The sequence below is a fragment of the Crassostrea angulata genome, chromosome 6, assembly GCF_025612915.1.
Source record: "Crassostrea angulata isolate pt1a10 chromosome 6, ASM2561291v2, whole genome shotgun sequence".
Lineage (NCBI taxonomy): Eukaryota > Metazoa > Mollusca > Bivalvia > Ostreida > Ostreidae > Magallana > Magallana angulata.
The window spans coordinates 22,033,935-22,056,814 of record NC_069116.1 but is presented as its reverse complement, the minus strand read 5'-3'; the positions used below and the strand labels follow the sequence as shown (position 1 = coordinate 22,056,814).

General features: G+C 33.4%; 2 protein-coding genes across 3 annotated transcripts; one reads left to right on the top strand and one right to left on the bottom strand.

The window, feature by feature from the left end:
• Nucleotides 1–590: 590 nt before the first annotated feature.
• LOC128188022 (uncharacterized) lies at nucleotides 591–3,899 on the bottom strand. Of its 2 annotated transcripts, XM_052858782.1 has the most exons (7): nucleotides 3,771–3,899; nucleotides 2,936–3,039; nucleotides 2,552–2,771; nucleotides 2,080–2,232; nucleotides 1,791–1,995; nucleotides 1,288–1,317; nucleotides 591–863 (listed from the first exon to the last, which is right to left on the bottom strand). In XM_052858782.1, the coding sequence occupies exons 2-7, from the start codon at nucleotides 3,032–3,034 to the stop codon at nucleotides 827–829; spliced, it is 744 nt and encodes a 247-aa protein (XP_052714742.1). In that variant the 5' UTR covers nucleotides 3,035–3,039; nucleotides 3,771–3,899; the 3' UTR covers nucleotides 591–826. The 2 variants fall into 2 exon arrangements, with proteins under 2 accessions (XP_052714742.1, XP_052714743.1); XM_052858783.1 differs by lacking the exon at nucleotides 1,288–1,317 and having other exon boundaries at nucleotides 3,771–3,897.
• Nucleotides 3,900–4,179: 280 nt separating this feature from the next.
• On the top strand, nucleotides 4,180–21,045 carry LOC128188019 (GMP synthase [glutamine-hydrolyzing]-like). Its single transcript, XM_052858778.1, has 16 exons — nucleotides 4,180–4,316; nucleotides 13,895–14,017; nucleotides 14,155–14,246; nucleotides 14,608–14,722; nucleotides 15,147–15,244; nucleotides 15,337–15,440; nucleotides 15,657–15,850; nucleotides 16,104–16,269; nucleotides 16,553–16,704; nucleotides 16,792–16,852; nucleotides 17,061–17,279; nucleotides 17,432–17,547; nucleotides 17,826–17,951; nucleotides 18,259–18,374; nucleotides 19,450–19,753; nucleotides 20,825–21,045. Exons 2-16 carry the CDS (start codon nucleotides 13,925–13,927, stop codon nucleotides 20,924–20,926), a joined length of 2,058 nt encoding a protein of 685 aa, XP_052714738.1. The 5' UTR covers nucleotides 4,180–4,316; nucleotides 13,895–13,924; the 3' UTR covers nucleotides 20,927–21,045.
• Nucleotides 21,046–22,880: the final 1,835 nt, after the last annotated feature.

The following is a 22,880-nucleotide window of genomic DNA, read 5'->3' as shown; positions in this document are numbered from 1 at the left end:
CTTAATAGCTTTGAAACTCCAGGGGAGGACCCCCACTTCAATATGTGCATGAGACAGTGCGAAAGACAAGGCAGATTGTATGATTTGTTTTAAAAATTCGAAGGGGCTACTTAAACAATACAAATTTTTGGTGGTTCTTGCGTGATATTTTGGTAGCGAACTTTGCAAAAAAATTTAAAAAATAAATAACTGACTCGAACTAACATTCTTTTTTTAAACTTCCGCCCATGTAACATTCGGTAACATGTTTTTTAGCACTGCTACAAATGTACTCCCTTTCTATTTAAGGAAATATGTATAAATCTTATATACGGTTATTTGCATACAAAACAACATTTAAAACCTCGTTACAGTTTTGGGCAGAAACAAGCCAGTTCAAGAAATGTTTTTATGTACAAGATGGCAGCACCCCCCCCCCCCCCCGCCCCCCTAAAATTGTTTTCATCGATCATTCATTTCAAAAGAGAGCATGTCACAAAATCGAGTTGTACCCTCTCTCTTTGCGTTGTGAAATAATGAAACACGGTGGCGAATTTGAGAAAAAATCGAGCTTATACTATGCACATTGTTAAAAAAATGAATTCAATAGATTGTTATACATTCAATTATTTATTAGAATTTACATATATAAACTTTGAACTTTGAAACAAAACAAATATAAAGAGATATAATCTTCAACAGGCATTCACATTAAGAGTAAACAATGTACAGTGTTTTATTAAGTACAAAAGTTATTGTATGAATATGCACATATTTTGATTTCTTCCATATATACAATATATGTATCACAGTGCCGGGTAATGCTGATTTAAATTGTTTGTATTAATCACGCTTCTTCCAGATACATCTTTCGTCGTTGTAACCTAAAATAAACAAATACATTTCAATATTTTTATACAAACTTACGAAAGAGTAAACCTATGGTTGTAAATTAGATATCTGGATGTTTATCTCACTGTTAATAATACATGTATATACATATATAAGAAAACAAAGCTTTATATATTAGCTGTGCAAAATGGCGCTAAAATTGGTGACTACAATGAGACAACATTAAAAAGCAAATTGAAGTTACGAAAAAGGAAAAGTTCGGAATATTAGCCAATAGTCATGATTAATGAAGCTATACATCGTAATATAATGTACATTGTATTTTTAATTGTGAACAATAATTTTCCGCCCTCCGTTTTTTCTACATTGTGACTTTCAGTATGAAGATATAGAGGTTTTCAGATTTTTAACACCAAGTGCTTGACAACAACCATATAATTTGTGTATAATTTATACCTGACGTAAAGTTCTGGAGTAAAATAATCCCTGTGCAATGATTTCAATAATGAGTTAATTAACACATCAAACGTATGAGAAATTCAATAGTAAAAAAAAAATATAAAACATCAGTTTATGGAAAATATATAGATATATTTATATCGATATGAAAATGAAATGTTATCAAAATATTTACTCAGCCTAATTATAATGTATCTGCATATATACTAGTATACATGCTTTATGAATACATTTGCAGCCATTTCAAAATTAAGAATTGTGAGTTTATTGCGTATGTAGCATTTTTTATCCCTTAATTTTTATCATCTGAGATGAAAGGACAATTGACGCTTTTAGAATATAAAACAATAATTTCAATTTATTATAATATTTAATCAAATGTACCCTTTACTTGAAAGTAAACTCAAGAGGAAATGAATACATGTACTAGTATACGTATCAATCAAATTAATTAAAAGTATTTATAAAACAAAACCACGTTGAACATGTAATCTACTTACGTTGTGAGAATTGGCACGACTTTGGAATGGGCAGTAAATCTGTCCGTATATTCAGAGTAATGGGGGTATTTGTTCTTTTTATCTAGAGTTCTATCTTCATTGAACTGACTGATTTGTTCATATTCGGCCGCTGTTTTCGGATTAATGTCCTGTAATATCTGAGTTCTGTTTAGTGGTACTGAGGAGCCGAACCACGTGGTTGAGTCTGAAATCCGAAAAAGGGTAAAATCAATAATTTAATCATATAGTTAATGCTTAATGTTAATTTAAGATTGAACAAGATGCTTACTGGGATTTCGGAGAGCATAGTACCCCTCCGCCGGTCGGCCATAGGACATGTTGAGTTGTCCCGGCAAGTTTGTGGGTTGTCTTCGGTAGAGTTCGGTCGTAAGGAATCTGTTTGGGTCTTCGGGCTTGTTGAAATGTTGCATTGTTCTGTTCCCTTTGATTTGCAGAAAATAAGAAAAGGAAAAGAGCTACTGAATTGTTCGTCCATTAAAAAAACACACCATGTTTTACTGTAATATACCTAGACGTGATGTCAAAAATAAGATCTATATAGTCACATAATGAACTTATATACGTTGTCAAACAATCGTAGCAACAACAAAAGGTCATGTGCAGTCATAATAGAGAGTGCAACGGATTACACAAGCTTTAGTTTGGTATATTCTCTTGTCTATTATTTATGCATAGTATAAAGAAGTTTAATTTTTCTTAATTTTTTTTATATAACATATGCACGGTAGATGATTTCTTACCGACTTTATCGGGTCCCCATCTCTCAGAGGCGCCAATCCGGCATGTGTTGTGGAGCTGGGGCGGATCCCGCTGCCACTGGGTGTCAACCCAACAGTAGGGCTCCTTCTGATTGTGACCACGGAACAGGTGCTGGTTTGTGTTAGTGGCATACCTGTCTCGGTACCATCCTGTCTCTGGGTAAGGTTTCTTCGTCCGTGTCATGAAAAAAGCACCCGTATCCTATGATAAAGATAAAATTACAAAAAAGATATTCATCAACAGGTCAAGTTCATTTAGAATTTTATTTAAAAGGTTCAGACATAGTATAGACACAGCATCTAAGAACTGTTAACATGACTATTTTGATTGAGATACTTGTTTCTACACTGATTATTAAACCTTACCCTTGGGATGTTCTTGATCTGTGTGTCTGTTAGTGTTGTATAGGGATCCCTAGCCGTTCTCGGCTTCTTGGTAATCATATCTATTCCTAGTGAAGCCATGGCTTCTGTAGAAAAAAGTTGGTAGAGAAAGAAACATATTATTATACCCAGGTGTAGCATCGGGGGGGGGGGGGGGGAGCCCTCCTGCCCCCCCCCCCACCCCCCCCCCCCCCCCACACACACACATAATAAACGCTTTTTTGCGCAGCGAAGATTTTTATGAAATTTACATACACAAATTTTTTATGGGAAAATGTAAAAAATTGAAAATAAGAAAATAAACAGTGATATGGAAGTTAAATGTATACCTTATTGTGTTGATTCCGTAATTATAGTCAAATTAATAGGATTGTGGGTTAATTTGATGGGGAAAATCCCATTTGACTTGTTCGATGGATGGAGGGGTGTATGTTTTATTTAATCATGCGCGTGCATCAGAAAACGTTGACTACGTGTATCTACTTTTTTTTTACATGTAGTTTTTATTATTTTAAAAAATATATGTATACATATGTTTATGTATATATATAAGGTACCTGATACCGTTCATAAAGCAAAATATCATTCATATAATTTGTACAATATTGTATTCATACATATACGAAATTTATGATACAACTTCAAACTCTGAATAAACACATTTCTATATATATAGAGAATGTATGAACTTGACATAACAGGTGCTCGATCATAACATCGATAAAAGTGTGTATACATGTATTATTGTTTTTATATCCGTAAATATTTGATATTAAATATGCATAAATTATCGAGACATTTAACATTGATAGCTTACCTGTTTGTCGTTATCAAGGCTATTATAGCCTTGCTTGGCACTATGTTGACAGCGGAAGTAGTTTGTTGCTACAACGAACTGACGGCCATTCTTGACAACCACGTTAGGCGAACATTTTTAACAATACAGACTTAGTGCATTACATCCAACTTGACAATGAAAACAAGCCCTGAATTTTTCATCACTTTCCATTTACTGAATGTCCAGCGTTATTTGTATTTTTTATTCAATCCACTGTTTCGGTTGAGAATATAATGGTGATTAACATTAACGTTAGGCCTTATGCATTTTAATCAGTCTTACTATGACTAGATAAAATGATTTTAAAATATGTGCGGTTAAACTTGGAAAAATGTTTGTGGTTAATTTGGATTTTTTTTAAAGATTGAAAATTAAGTAACTGGATCATCCAACTAAAATAGTCAATTAGTAATCGGGTTCGATGTTCACCCAAGAAAGGACACGCATGCGTGATAATGAGAAAATAGAAATCTTCCGCGAAAATTCGGCTTGTTGAAGGTTGCCAGACGTTTGGCTTAAATATAGGTAATTTTAATCATTTATTTCATCGATCTAAAAAGAATTGGCTTTGTTTTCAGTTACTTGTCAGTCAAGGATGTATCAGCGCATTGTAATTTATTTCATTTAATAATATGTTTTACGGTGCGACCGTTGGGGCGAGCACAGCATGTGATCAAACAATGAATTATAATAAATTAATAAAATAAAATTAACAACGTGAAATTTGAATGCCAAAAAAACAAACATACCTATTTTTCAGTAAATTTTCATTATTCATAGTTTATAAGATTTGTTATAATTTATTTATTTATATGTAGAACAATAGTTTAATCTCAGATACAATGTTGTTAAATAATAAAGATTTTAATATATAAATATTCATTGCACTGCATCTCCTCTTTTAAAGTGATTGTGATTGATTGATTGATTTCCCCCTTTTTTTTGCAGTAGACATTTTTTCTTAAACTTACATATAAAACTTGACTCATCGTAGAGCTCCCCCCATGCTAATTTTTTTTTCATTTTTGTCAATTTATACATAGAAAATCGACTTACCATGGATTTGCCCCTCCACTTAAAAAAAAAAAATTAATGTTTAATTTTATTTTTAATTTACGCTTAAAAATATTTGCTTATCATGTTAAAAGAACATGGTGTTGCCCCCCCCCCCCCCCCCCCCCCCCCCCCCCCGCATGTAATAATGGAAGTGAAAATAAAGAAACCATTGAACTGCTAAAGAGCTGAAGGATTAGAATTTTCATGATTTATTTTTCTTTTTGCTTGCAAAGATTTTTTGGATGAGGCTGCCATCCACCCACCCACCCCCTTTAAAAAAAGGCGCTGCTACGTATAACGTTACGTTTCAGGAAATTACCGTAATTATAGTGAATAAAATATTTGTGAGCAATTTACAACTGTTTCCTGTATCTGAAGAAATGTCCTTATTCGTCAGCTGTTCTTTATCTTAGCCTTTGCAAGATTTGAAGAGGATTTTGGTCATTTCAGCAGATTTACAATAACTTCAATTAGAGTAATTTCCCCTTATCAGTGCTTATTGTGACGTCAAAGCTGACGTTGGTTAAGTGTCGTCTTACTCTTTAAAACTCCCCTGAGAAATAAAAGTATGCGAAATATACTGTTTTATTTACTTAAAAAGCATGATGTTCTTAAAATTACACATCTTATAAGCTTTTCAAAGGTTTTACTTTGATTCTCGGGAGAACGTGATGTTGGAACGTGAGGCTGGAAACCATTGGAACTATGAATTGTGGGTCAAAATTTACTGACTCCGAAAAAATATATCGGATCAATGTGTAAACGTTTGTGACGTCACACGATTATTTTTGATTGAAAGTGTACTGAGGTGAACTTTAGAGGTAACATTGACTGTATGTCGCTTACATCGTTATTGTTTTTACTGTCTAAATTTGTCTTGCTGATTCTCGTGAGTGTGTGAAGTGATAAAAATTGCCATGATTACAGGGAACTACTGGGACGATTAAAACGATGCATTACTGGTCCGATTTACTGACGCCAAAAAAATCCGTTGAATGAATGTGCAACTAGTCCGAATTTTCTATTCACACACGCCTTGCCGGTAGAGCTCGCTTCGCGCCGGCGCTGCGCGCCGGCGAGCTGCGCTCGCTATTATAAGTGGCTAATATCGGCTACAGATGCACAATACATATGAAAAAAACATTATAAATATTAAACTGCTGCTTAAAACTGTAAAAATTGGTAATAAAAAAATATGCCTTGAAAATTCAGCTATGTATCTTCATCTTAAAAAATGAATTTGTGTCTGACATGAAGAATAATTTCTACAAATGGTACAATAAAATATTGACATTGAATGATTGAATGATTGCACATTTCGGTCTACTAAACAAGCACGTGGTTGTTTGTATGCTTAACTTACAATTTTTGACTGCACCCAGATGGCAGGCTATGTGAATATGATACTTTTGTTTGATGCAACAGTTTCATGTTAACTGTTCTAATTTTTATATAGAAGATTTGATTTGATTTGATTACATTTACAGAAAAATGATTGCTCATACCAATTTAAAAGATCTGTTGCTTTAAATGTTGCATTGCAGTGTTTTAGACAAGGTTAAAAGTATTATGAGTTTAAATTGATAATTATATTGAGTGTGAAATTCTAGATAAACTTGTCAATTCCAATGTGCAGTCCTTATTCTAATTGTAAGCCTGTTAGGTATACCACCCTTTAATATTAACTACATTTTATGGACATATTCAATAATGAATTACAATTCTTTAAAACTTTTGTAATTTCTAATTTTCTTCCAATTTAACAATGGGCTACTCCTACAGTACATAAATGTAGAGTAAAACTTAATTTAGTACATACTAAGATATAGCAAAGTTTGTGGTTTCCCTTGCAAAATTCAAATATCAAAATGATTGATATTGCATTTTACAGGTGAAAAAATAATGCAATTAAAATCTTTAAGAACAAATTGTATGTAGTTTAAAAAGTTATCAATATCAACTGACTTAAATGTTTGGAAGAATTTTTTATCACTTAAACACTTCAATTTTAAAATTTTTTATAATTATAGGTTCAAAAACAGGTTTATCTATATTATGCCTCAATATAATTATGCACATGCACATGTGGTAGCAATGAGGATGGAACATTTATCATACTGCAAACTTGCTTTATTTCTTATATGAAATATACAAGTTTGTAATATACAGTGTATATATAATGAATGACAAATGGAGTGAAGTAATTCTGGGAAGGGGAGAGGATATAACATTGTTAAACATTATACTGGTATGTACATGTATATAAAGATTCAGTCAACTGAGAAGTTACAACTGCATACATGCCAACCTTCCCGATCTAGTCGGGATTTTCCAGATTTGAAGCATCAATCCCGATTTCCCGATCGGGATTTGTAAATTGTACAGAAATCCCGATTTCGTAAATATTATGACAAAATACCCCGATTTCCGACATGAATTTTACATCTCGCACGGCTTCTGTTTGGCCAGCCAATCAGAAATCGGGATTTAGGGTTGCCATTACTGTTTACCTGTGGCACATGTCGTGATTTGGGATGTGTGAACATGTGTTCGACCTAGGCGATCGAAGTTACCGGTAATTGTTTTATAGATAAAGAACGAATGAAGCAACTGACCATGCTGACAGCACCGATCGCTTGTAAATCACTAAATGTTTCCGAGTGATGGTATGTAAAAACATTTTCACTTTAAAGTTTACTATGATTAAAAATTCCTTTAAATTTGTTAGTCTTTAAACTGTTTAAAGAATTAAATTAAGCTCAGCGTAACTATTTTTCTAGCGTTAACCATGGTGGCTACGATGGCTACAGCGTGGACCAAGATGAAGGTTAGTACAATAAATTGTTAAGTTTATTGTAAACCATTTGTATAATAACATTAACATTATGACAAACACTGCATTTAATAATATATATGTATCATATTTTTTGTAGGCTATTGTCTAAAGAAAGAGAGCATATGTTTCCTGGCTGCAGATTCTTTTACCATGGACCTGAATTTTAAGCACACTTAATTGTTGAAAGTTTTACATTTGTTGTTAAAGAATAAACCTTTTTGTTTTATATTTGTTAGCTTGTTTGGATATATGGAATAAATTCTTAAAAACATACAAAAAAAAGACAAATTATATTTTTACGACTAAATGTCGCGAATTTGTAGACATGAAAAATGTTGTTCGCGAAAAATCCCCCATGAAGATTTTCAAAAGTTGGCATGTATGCAACTGTACCTCTCATATTTGTTTAGCTTTGAGAAATGTTTGCTCGACAGTCATTAAACATACACATCTTCACAATGACATGGTTGCAACGGACACACTAACGGTATTTGTGACAAAATGCAACAAGAATTGGTAGACTGGTCTTTGATGTTTTATATTGTAATTGTCTTCATTAGGGAAAAAAGTTCTATGCTGTGGTGTACATGTTTTGGGTACAAGTTCTGATTCCAAAAGATGTCAATTTTTAACCGGGTTTTCCAACAGAAAAATCTGGTTATTTAAATGATGAAAATGGGGGGCAGGCGGCTGCCAAAAGGGTACCCTCATTGTATGGATAACTCCTCCTACAGTTTTCAAGATAGGAAGTTGTTCTTTTGCAGATCAATTGAACATATATGATCAGAGGTGTGCATATTGTAAGAATTTTAATTTCTGATAATTTCTGAAAAAAATACCAGCTTTTGAACTAACTTTGACATTTTTTGGCAGAATATTGCATAAAGGGTACCCTCATTATGGATAACTTCTCCTACAGTTTTCAAGATAGGAAGTTGTTCTTTTGCAGATCAGTTGTACCAATATCTGAGGTGTGCATATTGCTAGGATTTTTATTTCTGATAATTTATGAAAAAATACAAGCTTTTGAAATATTGCATATATGGTACTCTATTTCACTGGATATGGTAGGTAGTGTTTATCAATTCAGGGTTGACATGGATTATGGATACAGCTCACAAAAGAGAAAACCCGGTTTGCTGTCACATTGACAGCATTTCAATTGTTATATTATTCATAGGCACTGTTAATGAAAATTTCATATTATTTAATGCATGTACCGGTATTATGGAAGCTAAAATGCCCATATAATTGATGGCATTTATTTAAACAATTATTCATGATTGTGTATATTGTATAACATATTTGCTAGGCAAGGGTTTTGGTTCACTCCTAAAGTTTATGGGAAGCAGAGCAAAAAATGCCACTTGAAGAAATGGCAGAAAATTCTTCATTGACTTGAAACCTTTATATTATTAACTGAAATAACTGATCCATTTACTGGGTAGTGGATTCATAATTATAACAGAAAGACACATTTCATTATCACCCAGTGACTTTCGAGGTCTTTGTCCTTGAACCTAATTCAACCTAATCCTATTGTGTTTACCATATCACTGGGGCTTATGGTGTTTTAATGTTGAATTGAATGTTTTTAAGCATGAAATGTTTTTTTTTTTGTTATGAAGGGAAAGGTCATTTACTTGTTTTCATGTGAGGAAACCCCAGAAATAACTGTACTTTTGTCAAAGTAAGGAATCTTTAACATTGGAAGTTTGAATTCTGATTTTTAGCTCACCTGAACCGAAGGTTCAAGTGAGCTTTTCTGATCACCCGTTGTCCGTCGTCCGTCCGTCCGTCCGTCCGTCCGTCTGTCTGTCTGTCCGTCCGTCTGTAAACTTTTCACATTTTCAACTTCTTCTCAAAAACCACTGGGCCAAATTTAACCAAATTTGGTACAAAGCATCCTTATGGAAAGGGGATTATAAATTGTTAAAATAAAGGGCACAGCCCTTTTCAAAAGGGAGATAATTGCGAAACAGTAAGTATAGGGTGCATGTCTTTAAAAATCTTCTTCTCAAGAACCACTGCACCAGAAATGCCAATATTTACACAAAAGCTTGTATATATAGTGAAGATTCTAAATTGTAAAAATTGTGACCCTCAGACTAAAACTGGGGCCCCAGGCGGGGTTCAAAGTTTAACATAGAAATACATAGGAAAATGTTTAAAAAATCTTCTTCTCAAGAACCAGTTCACCAGAAATGCCAATATTTACACAAAAGCTTGTATAGATAGTGAAGATTCTAAATTGTTAAAATCGTGACCCTCGGACCAAAACTGGGGCCCCAGGCGGGGTTCAAAGTTTAACATAGAACTACATATGGAAAATGTTTAAAAAATCTTCTTCTCAAGAACCACTGCACCAGAAATGCCAATATTTACACAAAAGCTTGTATATATAGTGAAGATTCTAAATTGTTAAAATCGTGACCCTCGGACCAAAACTGGGGCCCCAGGCGGGGTTCAAAGTTTAACATAGAACTACATATGGAAAATGTTTAAAAAATCTTCTTCTCAAGAACCACTGCACCAGAAATGCCAATATTTACACAAAAACTTGTATATATAGTGAAGATTCTAAATTGTAAGAATCGCGACCCTCGGACCAAAACTGGGGCCCCAGGCGGGGTTCAAAGTTTAACATAGAAATGCATAGGAAAATGTTTAAAAAATCTTCTTCTCAAGAACCACTGCACCAGAAATGCCAATATTTACACAAAAGCTTGTATATATAGTGAAGATTCTAAATTGTAAAAATCGTGACCCTCGGACCAAAACTGGGGCCCCAGGCGGGGTTCAAAGTTTAACATAGAAATACATAGGAAAATGTTTTAAAAATCTTCTTCTCAAGAACCAGTTCACCAGAAATGCCAATATTTACACCAAAAGCTTGTATATATAGTGAAGATTCTAAATTGTAAAAATCGTGACCCTCGGACCAAAACTGGGGCCCCAGGCAGGTTCAAAGTTTAACATAGAAATACATAGGAAAATGTTTAAAAAATCTTCTTCTCAAGAACCAGTTCACCAGAAATGCCAATATTTACACAAAAGCTTGTATATATAGTGAAGATTCTAAATTGTAAAAATCGTGACCCTCGGACCAAAACTGGGGCCCCAGGCGGGGTTCAAAGTTTAACATAGAAATACATAGGAAAATGTTTAAAAAATCTTCTTCTCAAGAACCACTGCTCCAGAAATGCCAATATTTACACAAAAGCTTGTATATATAGTGAAGATTCTAAATTGTAAAAATCGTGACCCTCGGACCAAAACTGGGGCCCCAGGCGGGGTTCAAAGTTTAACATAGAACTACATATGAAAAATGTTTAAAAATTTTCTTCTCAAGAACCACTTCACCAAAAATGCCAATACATACACAAAAGATTGTATATATAGTGAAGATTCTAAATTGTAAAAATCGTGACCCTCGGACCAAAACTGGGGCCCCAGGCGGGGTTCCAAGATTAACATAGAAATGCATAGGAAAATGTTTAAAAAAATCTTCTTCTCAAGAACCACTGCACCAGAAATGCCAATATTTACACAAAAGCTTGTATATATAGTGAAGATTCTAAATTGTTAAAATCGTGACCCTCGGACCAAAACTGGGGCCCCAGGCGGGGTTCAAAGTTTAACATAGAACTACATATAGAAAATGTTTAAAAAATCTTCTTCTCAAGAACCACTGCACCAGAAATGCCAATATTTACACAAAAGCTTGTATATATAGTGAAGATTCTAAATTGTTAAAATCGTGACCCTCGGACCAAAACTGGGGCCCCAGGCGGGGTTCAAAGTTTAACATAGAACTACATATGGAAAATGTTTAAAAAATCTTCTTCTCAAGAACCACTGCACCAGAAATGCCAATATTTACACAAAAACTTGTATATATAGTGAAGATTCTAAATTGTAAGAATCGTGACCCTCGGACCAAAACTGGGGCCCCAGGCGGGGTTCAAAGTTTAACATAGAAATGCATAGGAAAATGTTTAAAAAATCTTCTTCTCAAGAACCAGTTCACCAGAAATGCCAATATTTACACAAAAAGCTTGTATATATAGTGAAGATTCTAAATTGTAAAAATCGTGACCCTCGGACCAAAACTGGGGCCCCAGGCGGGGTTCAAAGTTTAACATAGAAATACATAGGAAAATGTTTAAAAAATCTTCTTCTCAAGAACCAGTTCACCAGAAATGCCAATATTTACACAAAAGCTTGTATATATAGTGAAGATTCTAAATTGTAAAAATCGTGACCCTCGGACCAAAACTGGGGCCCCAGGTGGGGTTCATAGTTTAACATAGAAATACATAGGAAAATGTTTAAAAAATCTTCTTCTCAAGAACCACTGCTCCAGAAATGCCAATATTTACACAAAAGCTTGAATGTATAATGAAGATTCTAAATTGTAAAAATCGCGACCCTCGGACCAAAACTGGGGCCCCAGGCGGGGTTCAAAGTTTAACATAGAACTACATATGAAAAATGTTTAAAAATTTTCTTCTCAAGAACCACTTCACCAAAAATGCCAATACATACACAAAAGGTTGTATATATAGTGAAGATTGTAAAAATCGTGAATCCCGAACAAAAATTGGGGCCCCAGTAGGGGTTTAGATTTTAACATATATAGGAAAATGTTTTAAAATCGTCTTCTCAAGAACTATAGTGCAACTGTTTTGGATATTACTATGCATACATGTACATCCTTAAATAATGTAGATTCAAAAAATTGTAACTCCCGGACAATTGATGGGCACTAAGAGGGGTTCAAAATTTAAACATTTTAAAAAGCATAAAGGAAAAGTTTCAAAATTTTCTTCTCAAGAACTACAATGTTTTAGTTTGTGGAATTTCTATGCATGCATCCTTCGCTTATGTAGATTCCTAATTGGTAAAATCGTGACCCCAGACCAATACTGGGGCCCCAAGATGGGGTCAAAGTTTATTATAGAAATATAAAGGTAACATGTTAAAAAATCTTCTTCTCGAGAACTACAATGCTTCAATTTGTGAGATTACTATCATGCATACAACCTTGGATAATGAAGGTTCGACAGTTTTAAAATAGTGACCCTTGGACTAATACTAGGGACCCAAGATGGGTTTAAAGTTAAATGTAGAAGTACCGGTATATATGGAAAATGTTTAAAAATCTTCTTTTCGAGAACTACAATGCATCAATTTGTCAGACAACTACGTAAGCACCCTCAAATAGTGTAGATTCGAAATTAAAAAAGCCGTGACCTCAATCTAATACTGGGGCCCCAAGAGGTGTTCAAAGTTTAAATTAGCATAGAAATATAGAGGGAAAATGTTGAAAAATCTTTTTCTAGGGAACTATAATGCTTCAGCTTGTGAGATAACTATGCAAGCATCCTTAAATAATGTAGATTCCAAATAATTAAAACTTTAGCACTGGACTAATACTGTGGCCCCAAGAGGGGTTCAAAGTTTAACATAGAAAGATATATTGAAAATGTTTTTAAAAAGTTTTTCTCGAGAACTATAATGCTACAGTTTGTGAGATTACTTTGCAAGGATCCTCAAATTGTGTAAACTCTAATGTAGTGGAACCAAGAGTTATCTTTCTTGATGTTCTGTATAGTCTGAGAGTTATTCCTCTTGAAGTGGAACTCTTCTCTTCTTTTTCAGGTTGTGTACGTGCGGTCCCACCGCAGTGCTACACATTTTAATTCTTATGTTACTATTTATGTTGTTCAAGCCAACCATAAACCTCGGACCATAACTGGGTCCCCAGAAAGGGGTTCAATGTTTGAAATAGAAAAAGCATATGCTACGAAATGTAATGTTACAAGGAACTGCTGTTCAGGTGAGCGATGTGGCCCATGGGCCTCTTGTTAAGATTATAATTTATAGTGTGTCTTTTTGTGATAAACAGATAATAAATATCTTTTAAAGATAATGGTGAAGTTTTGGGTTTTTAACATTGTGTGCATGGTTTGATACATTTACCTGTTAATGTACTCTTAAGTAATTGCAAACTATTACAGCAAATAGGAGGTCATTTCTCATACCCAAAGTAGATGCCATTATGTGTAATAGTGCTAGTGATGGGATGGAGTGATAAATCATTTTACACTGACCACCATTAGGAGAAAAGTTATAATAAGTACAATATTAGATATCTCAGATATCAATGTTTACTGGCAGATACTAGTATTTGTTTACTGCACTGTAGGGATCTGGCGGTGAATGAGTAGAGAAAGGAATGAATGGAACAGACAATGGGGGGTTCATCAATGGCAGTGGTGACAACAGAGAAAGGGTGGCCATATTGGATGCTGGTGCCCAGTATGGCAAGGTAAGGGGATGCTACACTGTATTAAAGGAATTCATTATATGTTGGAGCCATTTATGTGTCCAAAAATGCACAATGTTTTATCTTCTGAAAAAATAACAACTTGTTATGAATTTTCATCTTTTTCAAAACCAATCCAGGTTATTGATAGAAAAGTTCGAGAACTTTTTGTGGAATCTCAGATTTTGCCATTAGATACACCTGCATTTACCCTGAAAGAGGAAGGTTACAGGTAAGTACAAAGTCTTTAAATGTATAATGGAAAGAGGAAAGATTTTTAACTGCAAAACCTTGTTAAAATATATTTTTATGCTTCAAGAATTTGAATATGGGAAGGCTATAGCTGTCTGTTAGATAAAAAGATTATACAATATGAAACAAGATATTAGCACAGGGGTTGAATGAAAGGAAAGTTTTCATAATATTGATTAGGATTCTGTTTTACATTAAAACATTTTGTTAATTTCAGATGTGTATTATTTGTAGCAATCATTTATATATCATATTGACACAATAGAACAGAAATAACATATAAAAATGCTTGAAATAAGAATACTGATGCCCTGTAATAACGCTTCTATTTGATATTGTAGGGCAATTATCATATCAGGAGGACCCAACTCTGTCTATGCTGAAAATGCTCCCAGATATGACCCAGAAATATTTGCTTGTGGACTGCCAGTGTTGGGAATCTGCTATGGCATGCAGGTAGGTACACTGTTATTATTAGTAAAACAACAGATTTAATTTGAAAATTAGGCAAAAATATTAATGATAAGTTTTATATACCGTGCTGCATGTTGTCAATTGCTGCTTGTTGCCATTTTAAAAAGTCAAATTTTATACATTTACAAGACACCTAATTGCATTATTACGCTTTTCTAGTCTAATAGTATTAAAAATAATGATTAATGAACCAGCTGCATTATCGCTATATTTTAAAAGAATTTGAGTTAAGAAACTTTTTGCTATTGTTTTAAGGACTACCTTTTAAAAATAAAGTTGAAATAACAGGGTTTTTTTTTTTTACATTTAAACTTGGAAGTGAAAAGTTCAGCAGTATGTTATTGGGAATAAATTTTGGTTTTGATTATAGAAAAGCTTACAGTTTGGATTTATTTTTTAAACCTAGATGCTAAATAAAGAATTTGGTGGAAGTGTGCATCCTAAAGAAGCAAGAGAAGATGGTCAATTCACAATAACTATAGACACAAATTGTTCTTTATTCAGGTATGATAACTGTTACAGTGATAAAAACCCAGTGTTTCTTTTCTGTAAAAATGATACATATATGTACAAATCCTTTAAAATATTCCTTAAAGGTCCTTAAAGAAAGAGCAGAATGTATTGCTGACACATGGAGACAGTATTGACACGGTGGCTAATGGCTTCACTGCCATAGCTCACTCAGGAAAGATTATAGCTGGTTGGTGAATTCATATAACATAATATCCATGAATTGCAAATGTTTACAATGTCAGACATAGATATCTTATGTAAGAAAAAAGTAAGCTAAAATCTTTGTTTAAAAACTGCATTGAATAAAAGTACATTCAAGACATGCATGTTTATTAAAGTTGACATTTGTGAAATATTAAGGAAACTTCTACATGTATATCCTGAATTGTTTTTACACCTCTAGGTATTGCCAATGAGGAAAAGAAATTATTTGGTCTTCAGTTCCATCCTGAAGTTGATTTGACGGACCAGGGCAAAGAGATGATGAGTCACTTCCTGTTTGACGTCGCCAAGTGTAAAGGAATGTTTACAATGCAGGGACGTGAGGCGGAGTGTCTGAAGTATATCACAGAAGTCACAGGAAACCACAAAGTCTTGGTGTGTGCTAGAGCTTAATATAGCCGGACATCATTATAATCACAAGTAGTGAAGCTAAATTTAGTCAAAACAATGTCAGAAATTCTTTTGCTGGTTAAGTTATTTGTGGGGTTGGGAATGAACATGGGTTTAGAAACTATTGGCAAAAGGTGTCAGAGAAACATGAGATGAGATATTATTCATATTTCTTAATTCAGAACCATGGTTGTTTATACTGCTTTTTTACTATTTTATAATAATTTCTTTAACAAAGATGTTGTTGAGTGGAGGAGTGGATTCAACAGTTTGTGCAGCACTATTACACAAAGCTTTATCCAAGGAGCAGGTCATTGCTGTCCATATAGACAATGGCTTCATGCGGAAAAATGAAAGTCAGAATGTTGTACAGTCTCTTAACAAAATAGGGCTAAATGTGAAAGGTAATTATATTTATCAGACAAGTGCAAGATACATGTATTAATGTACATATGTGAGTAAAATTTGATCTGTACATTTGTACATCTACATACAAAATGTGTGAGTCTGGATTTTCCAATTTGATTACAGTTCAGTAGATATTATATAAAGAGCACACATTAAAAAGGACAAATATACATGTATATGTACATGTAATGGCAATATTCAAAATCTGTATACATTAAATAATAATTAATAAGGTATTTTTACAAAGTGTCACAATATAATAGTGCTAATTCATTGTAGTTGTGAAAGCAGCTCATACATTTTACAATGGATCAACATCCATATCAGTGAAGACTGGAGATTCCACACCACGTAAACGCAAAACAGAAAGGCTTAATACAGTCGTATGTCCGGAGGAGAAGAGAAAAATTATTGGGGATACATTTATGAGGGTATGAAATGCTTTTTTCTGTGCAATGATTCTACATTGCATATTGGGGATTTACATCAACATTACCATATTTGGATATTTATTTTAGGTAGCAAATGAAGTTTTAGAGGAATTGAATTTAAAACCAGAGGATGTGTATTTAGGCCAAGGTACGTTGCCTATATTCTTTCATATGAATTAATCTTCAATGAATTTGTTGCCTACATTCTTTCATATGAATTAATCTTCAATGAATTATCTAATACATGTATTTTATTTGCTTCTTCCATAAGGATATGCTTTTCAGTAAGCAAATTTCAAGGATTTGAGTCAAGTCATACTTGTGAAAAAAAACAACCCAGTTTCTTTCATTTTAAGGCACATTGAGGCCGGATTTGATTGAGAGTGCTTCAGAGCTTGCCAGTGGTAAAGCTGATGCCATAAAGACTCACCACAATGACACAGAACTGGTGAGAGAACTACGCAGACAGGGCAGAGTGGTAGAACCGCTCAAAGACTTCCACAAGGACGAAGTCCGCACCATAGGCAAAGACCTAGGGCTTCCTCCAGAACTTGTTCATAGACACCCATTTCCAGGTCTGTGAAAGTTTATTTATTTCATTTCGTTTTACTCATTTCTTGTAAAAGAGTGATATAAAACTGATTCTTATCTTTAGCAAAGGAATGTGATGAAATTGGGTGACTCTTTGTATGATGTGTACGTTCAATTGATGTGTTTTTATTTGCAGGGCCAGGACTTGCTATCCGTGTGATATGTGCAGAGGAAGCATACATGTGTAAGGATTTTGCTGAGACTAGCATTCTGCTCAAATTCCTTATGGACTTCTCAAATTCAGTCAAAACAGTACGTATTAACAAGGATGTGCATCTATTTAAGTTAGACAGTTTCATTTGATCTATATATATAAGGAAAGAAATGAATTAGAGATCAAAAGAGAAGTCAGCTAACTTTTTTCACTCTAATGATATATGGTTCTTCTTCAATTTCATAAAATATATCATTTAATAAACTCGCAATGCAATTGTGGCTGATATTGATATATAAAAAAATGGGTTTTGTACACATGTATTCACAGAAAATACAGCCATGCTAGGTGAACTTGATTTTTGTGCTGTTTGTAGCCACACACACTAATTACCAGACTGAAGAACAGTACTTCAGAGGAGGAGCAGCAGCAACTGAAGCAAATCAGTGAAGAGGCTCAGCTCTTCTCTACACTGTTACCAATCAAAACCGTTGGGGTTCAGGTAAACCTCCCCGCCAGCTCTGCACAATCACAGCTCCCAGCTGCCCAAAAATACAGAAGCTTTCTGTGCATCTCTTTTTTCTTTATCCCTTTCATATTCAATCTTTTCTCTCTCTATCCTTCTCTGTGATTAAGACTAGTATGGAAATAAGCCATACCCACTCTCTTCAGTTTCTTTATATTTCATACCCTCTCTTTTCTTTATCATATCATATCCTTTCTTTTCTTTTATCTGTCCTATCTCTCTTTCAAACATTTGAGGCAAAGAACTACTTATTGAACTGAAGGTGTTTGTGTTGCTATTGCAGGGAGATTGCAGGACCTATAGTTACGTGGTAGGAATATCTAGTGACAGTGAACCAAACTGGGAGAACTTGATGATACTTGCCAAACTTATTCCACGAATATGCCATAATATAAATAGGTGAGAACCATATACATATTCACTCTTAAAGGAAGTTCAGATTTTTAAAGCAACCATATTAGATCACATTTTAAACAGATTTAAAGAAAACTTGGTGAACAGGATTCAACAATCAACCAATGGGTGAGAACCTAGTAAGTTGCAAGAACTTGTGTTCAAACCCTTTGTATATCATATATACAATAAAATATGTTCAAACCAAACCAACAATCAATTGTTTGAAATATTTGTTTGAATTTTATCTTTGATCTATAGACCAACTTTAATGCATCAGTGCAAATACATGTTTAATGTGACTTTAAACTTCAATAATTTTGTTATTTTGTTATGACATTGTTAATATTTTTCCTTTGCTCTAATATGAGGTAATTAGAAGTGAGTTTTTATTTTAAAGCAGTATGAGACACTTTGAGATATTGACATGAATGAAAGTATAGCATGTCTAAAGTATAATCAATGCTTTAGAACTTATGACCATAAAGTGCATTTTGAAATTCTTTTGTAGGTAAAAAAAAGCTAAAAAATGTTAAAATTTCAATTAGTGAAAATCACTAGAAGATGATGTAACTAATTAAGCTACATACAGTTTACTAGACATTGTGAAAGATAGAAAATAAAAAGCTCTAAGATTGATTTAAAGAAACTAATGAGGATCTCATATATGATTAAATTGATACATGTATCATTTATTGACTTACTTTCAGTGGTTAAATAATGCATTTACTTATTCACATTCAGACAATTATGCATTGAGTATTTGCATTGACAACTTGTGAATCAAATTCACACAAAATGTTTTAGTTTTGGCAGGGTTATAGTTCTTTGACTTAATCATTCAATGATTTCCCACACATAGAAGTTTTCTTTTTGGCATAAATGAGAGGCACATTTTCTTCAAGTTAAGATTTTATCATTGAACGATACTGTTACAGTAGTGATCCTTCAAACCAAAAAAGATTTTAAAAGGAAAGATATCTTTGGCTGATAATAGCTTAAAAAATTTCATCTACATACAAATTGTACTAGAGATGTATCAGTAATGATTTAAACGAACCCATATTGTTTAACATTGTAGGGTAGTTTATATATTTGGTGGTTCCGTGCGGTTCCCTGTGGAGGACATCACCCCCACCTACCTAACCAATGGAGTACTGAGCACGCTCAGACAGGCCGACTACCTGGCCACGGAGGTGTTACACGCAACCAACACGACCTCCAGCCTCAGTCAGATGCCGGTCATTATCATACCTGTCCACTTCGACAGGGACCCCGTCAAAAACAGTCCATCGTGCCAGCGCTCCATCGTGATAAGGACCTTCATCACCAATGATTTTATGACTGGAATCGCAGCGACACCAAACAAACAATTTCCTGCTCAGGTATAATTGATCTCAATTAAATGAACACTGTGCATTTATGATTTAGGGAACCTATCCCCTTTATTATCCCCTTGAGAAACTTGTTGCAGAGGGGATATGGCATCACTAAGTGTCTGTATGTGGTTGTGAAATTGAAAGATAGCCTCTGTACCTAGCATTGTTAAACTTTTATTAGCAAACTTCTTTAGCATTGAAATAGGTCAAATGTTATAACCAGGTAGTTTAATAATTCCTAAAATATATGATTTAAGAAATAACTAAGTAAACAAAAGTCTTTAAAAAAGAAAATAAGGTGATTTTAAACCAAGTTCGTGATATAGTACTCGGTGTACCAAGTTATACATGTAGCAGATAAACTTGTTACATCACTAGTCATTAGTCACAATACATAATTCATGTAAACTATATATTTTGTTTTCAGAGATCAAAATGTCAACAGCATTTTCATACAGTACTTGGTTTTATTGTTAATTTATTTCCTGAAAAGTTGAAAAATAGCAATTATTTATGGGCAGAGAAAGGTTTAAAATTTTCAAAGTCATACTGATGTGCCCTGTATATGTCCTGTATATTATTTTCAATTTCAAATGATTGTTAATTAATCTTTTAAAACTTGTGATAAGTCATGCACATGTTATTATTGGTAATTGGAGAATTTTTATTTAAGGGTTTTAATTACTTTTATAGATTTTTAATTGGTGTTTGCATTTTTTCTTTTAAAGAGATTTTAAGTAGGTAGACATATTAAAGTAGTATCAAAGTGTGACACTTGTGTTTAATATCAAGTGATTGAAACTCATTTTAATTAAATTTTGATGAATCAAATGTAATCTTATGAAAATGATCAAAATTTGTTTTGAAGACTGTTTTACTTGTGGTAAAGATCTTTGAATTCTTTAATAATAAAAAATATAAATAATATGATAACTGAAGATTCTATTAATACAATGTGTTAAACAGTTTGTTAAGATTCTTGTTTAGATTTTGATTACAAAGAAGTATCTCTACATGCATGTAACAATTAAACGAGTGTCTGTCCAGCTAATTCTGTTATTTTTATCTCCTTTGTAGGTTTTGAACCAGATGGTAGAAAGAATCTCGACTGTTCCAGGAATATCCCGGGTTTTGTATGACCTCACTTCCAAGCCACCGGGAACCACGGAATGGGAATAGAAGGGGAAAGTGTCAGTCATGGACAATAGAATGCTGTCTCCACAAGTTTAGGAAACAAATTATAGTATTGATAGTGCTTGACAAAACTATTTGATAATTTAATAAAGGTTTCAATTTTTTTCCTGTTTTTTTTAATGAATGTTTTTAAAGAGACATGGTGACACATAAACGCATATTTTACCAAACACTTTCACATGTTTTCCACATATTTTATGTGAAAAGATGAACTTTTGTAAAATTGCGGTGTTCAAAAGCAAAACAAGAAAAATCAAATTAAAAAGAGAAAAATGGAATTAAGCTTGAAGCCAACACATAAATATTGAGTTTCCTCGTGTTTAATAGCCATGCAAGGGGAATGTAAATACTGCAGTGTGGCAAATATCATGAGCAAGCAGCCTTTCCGTAAAACCTGATATCTTCAAGAATTATATAGTTATTTAAATGCTTTGTGAATGCATATTTCTTGCCATCAGACATCAAAATCTATTTTAGACAGCAATCGTAATCACGTGACACTCAAACATGTATGAAATTTCCGGATGAGTTTAAGTCTATGTGATGGCTTATAATACGTGATAACTTTCTATTTAATGAAATTTTGTACATTTTTTTTTATTTCCTTTTTCATAATTAAAAAGTAAAACATCTTTTTTCAAGTTACTGTGTCACTTTCATCGGTAATCTATGGTGAGTTTGAATTCGTGAACAAGATTCCGTGCCAAAAATGGTAGAATATAATAGGGTCAAATTTTGTACATCTAACAAGGTTTCTAAAAGGAAGACATGAAGTAATTGATAGGTAAATGGCATATATTCCTGACATCTAACTTGGGTGTGATGCACATCATTTGTACATAGCAGGGAAATTTTAAAGCATGGTATTTTCAACAAAGTATTAAATTCATTTGATGATACAAGACTGTTAACAATGTAGTATTCAACTATATTTTGATTCCTTATTTTGTGTACAGTGGTGCAATAGAAATTGAGTTTTCAATATATGTGGACACGCGTTAGCGTGACGGCGTGTTACTTTCATATATTTATATCTATCGAGTATAATTACTTCTATTTCTAACGGAAACTCATAGTTAATTTATAGCTCTATAGAAACAGCCAGACTAAAATCTACACGCCCTGTTTATCGATTGGTCGAAACCTACAGCGACTGAAACTGAGAGGAAACTAACAAAACTGGAATCTACATGTCCCTTTTGTCGATTGGTCGAAACCTACAGCAACCCAAGAAAAATCACGGACTGCACCAAATAATCATAATGATGTCAGACTCAAATCCCCATAGGAAACCATTTCACTGTTTCTGTTAGCTAACGTACTGATGAACATTAACAGTTATTTTAATTTAGTGAATTTTGCTTACTTTTTTTTACAATCAATTTATTAATTTGTCAAAAGAAAGATGTAAATACAGACATTAAAATGCTTTCGTTGACGATTCATGCGGCTCATGCAGGAAACGATCGTTGCAGAAAATTTTAGATAACTCGCTAACGCGGGTTATGCATTTTTTCTGCAATGTCGCCACCTTCATATTCCGCATGAATCACCATAGAAATCATGTTATTGTTTAAGTGAGGGTTATATACTGTTATTACAGATGACAAATCCTTGTTTTGCGGTTTGCCCAATTTCAAAGGGTTTGATATTTGGGAGCACATTCCATAAATGTCATAACTTTCTATCATTGTCTATCTATGGCCCTGACTTCAATTTTAATTCTTTTCTTGTTTTCCCATTTTTATAAAACTACTAATGATCTTTTATCAAACTTCATAAAAAAAATCCGATAGTCGAGAGCTATATTCAACTATGTCAAAATAATTATCTGACATTGACTTTTAACATTAATTTATTTTACTATTAATTTCAGCTTCAATTAAGGCAAATGCGATGTGATTCAAAAGCAATGTTACCAATTTTCACAACTATAGTT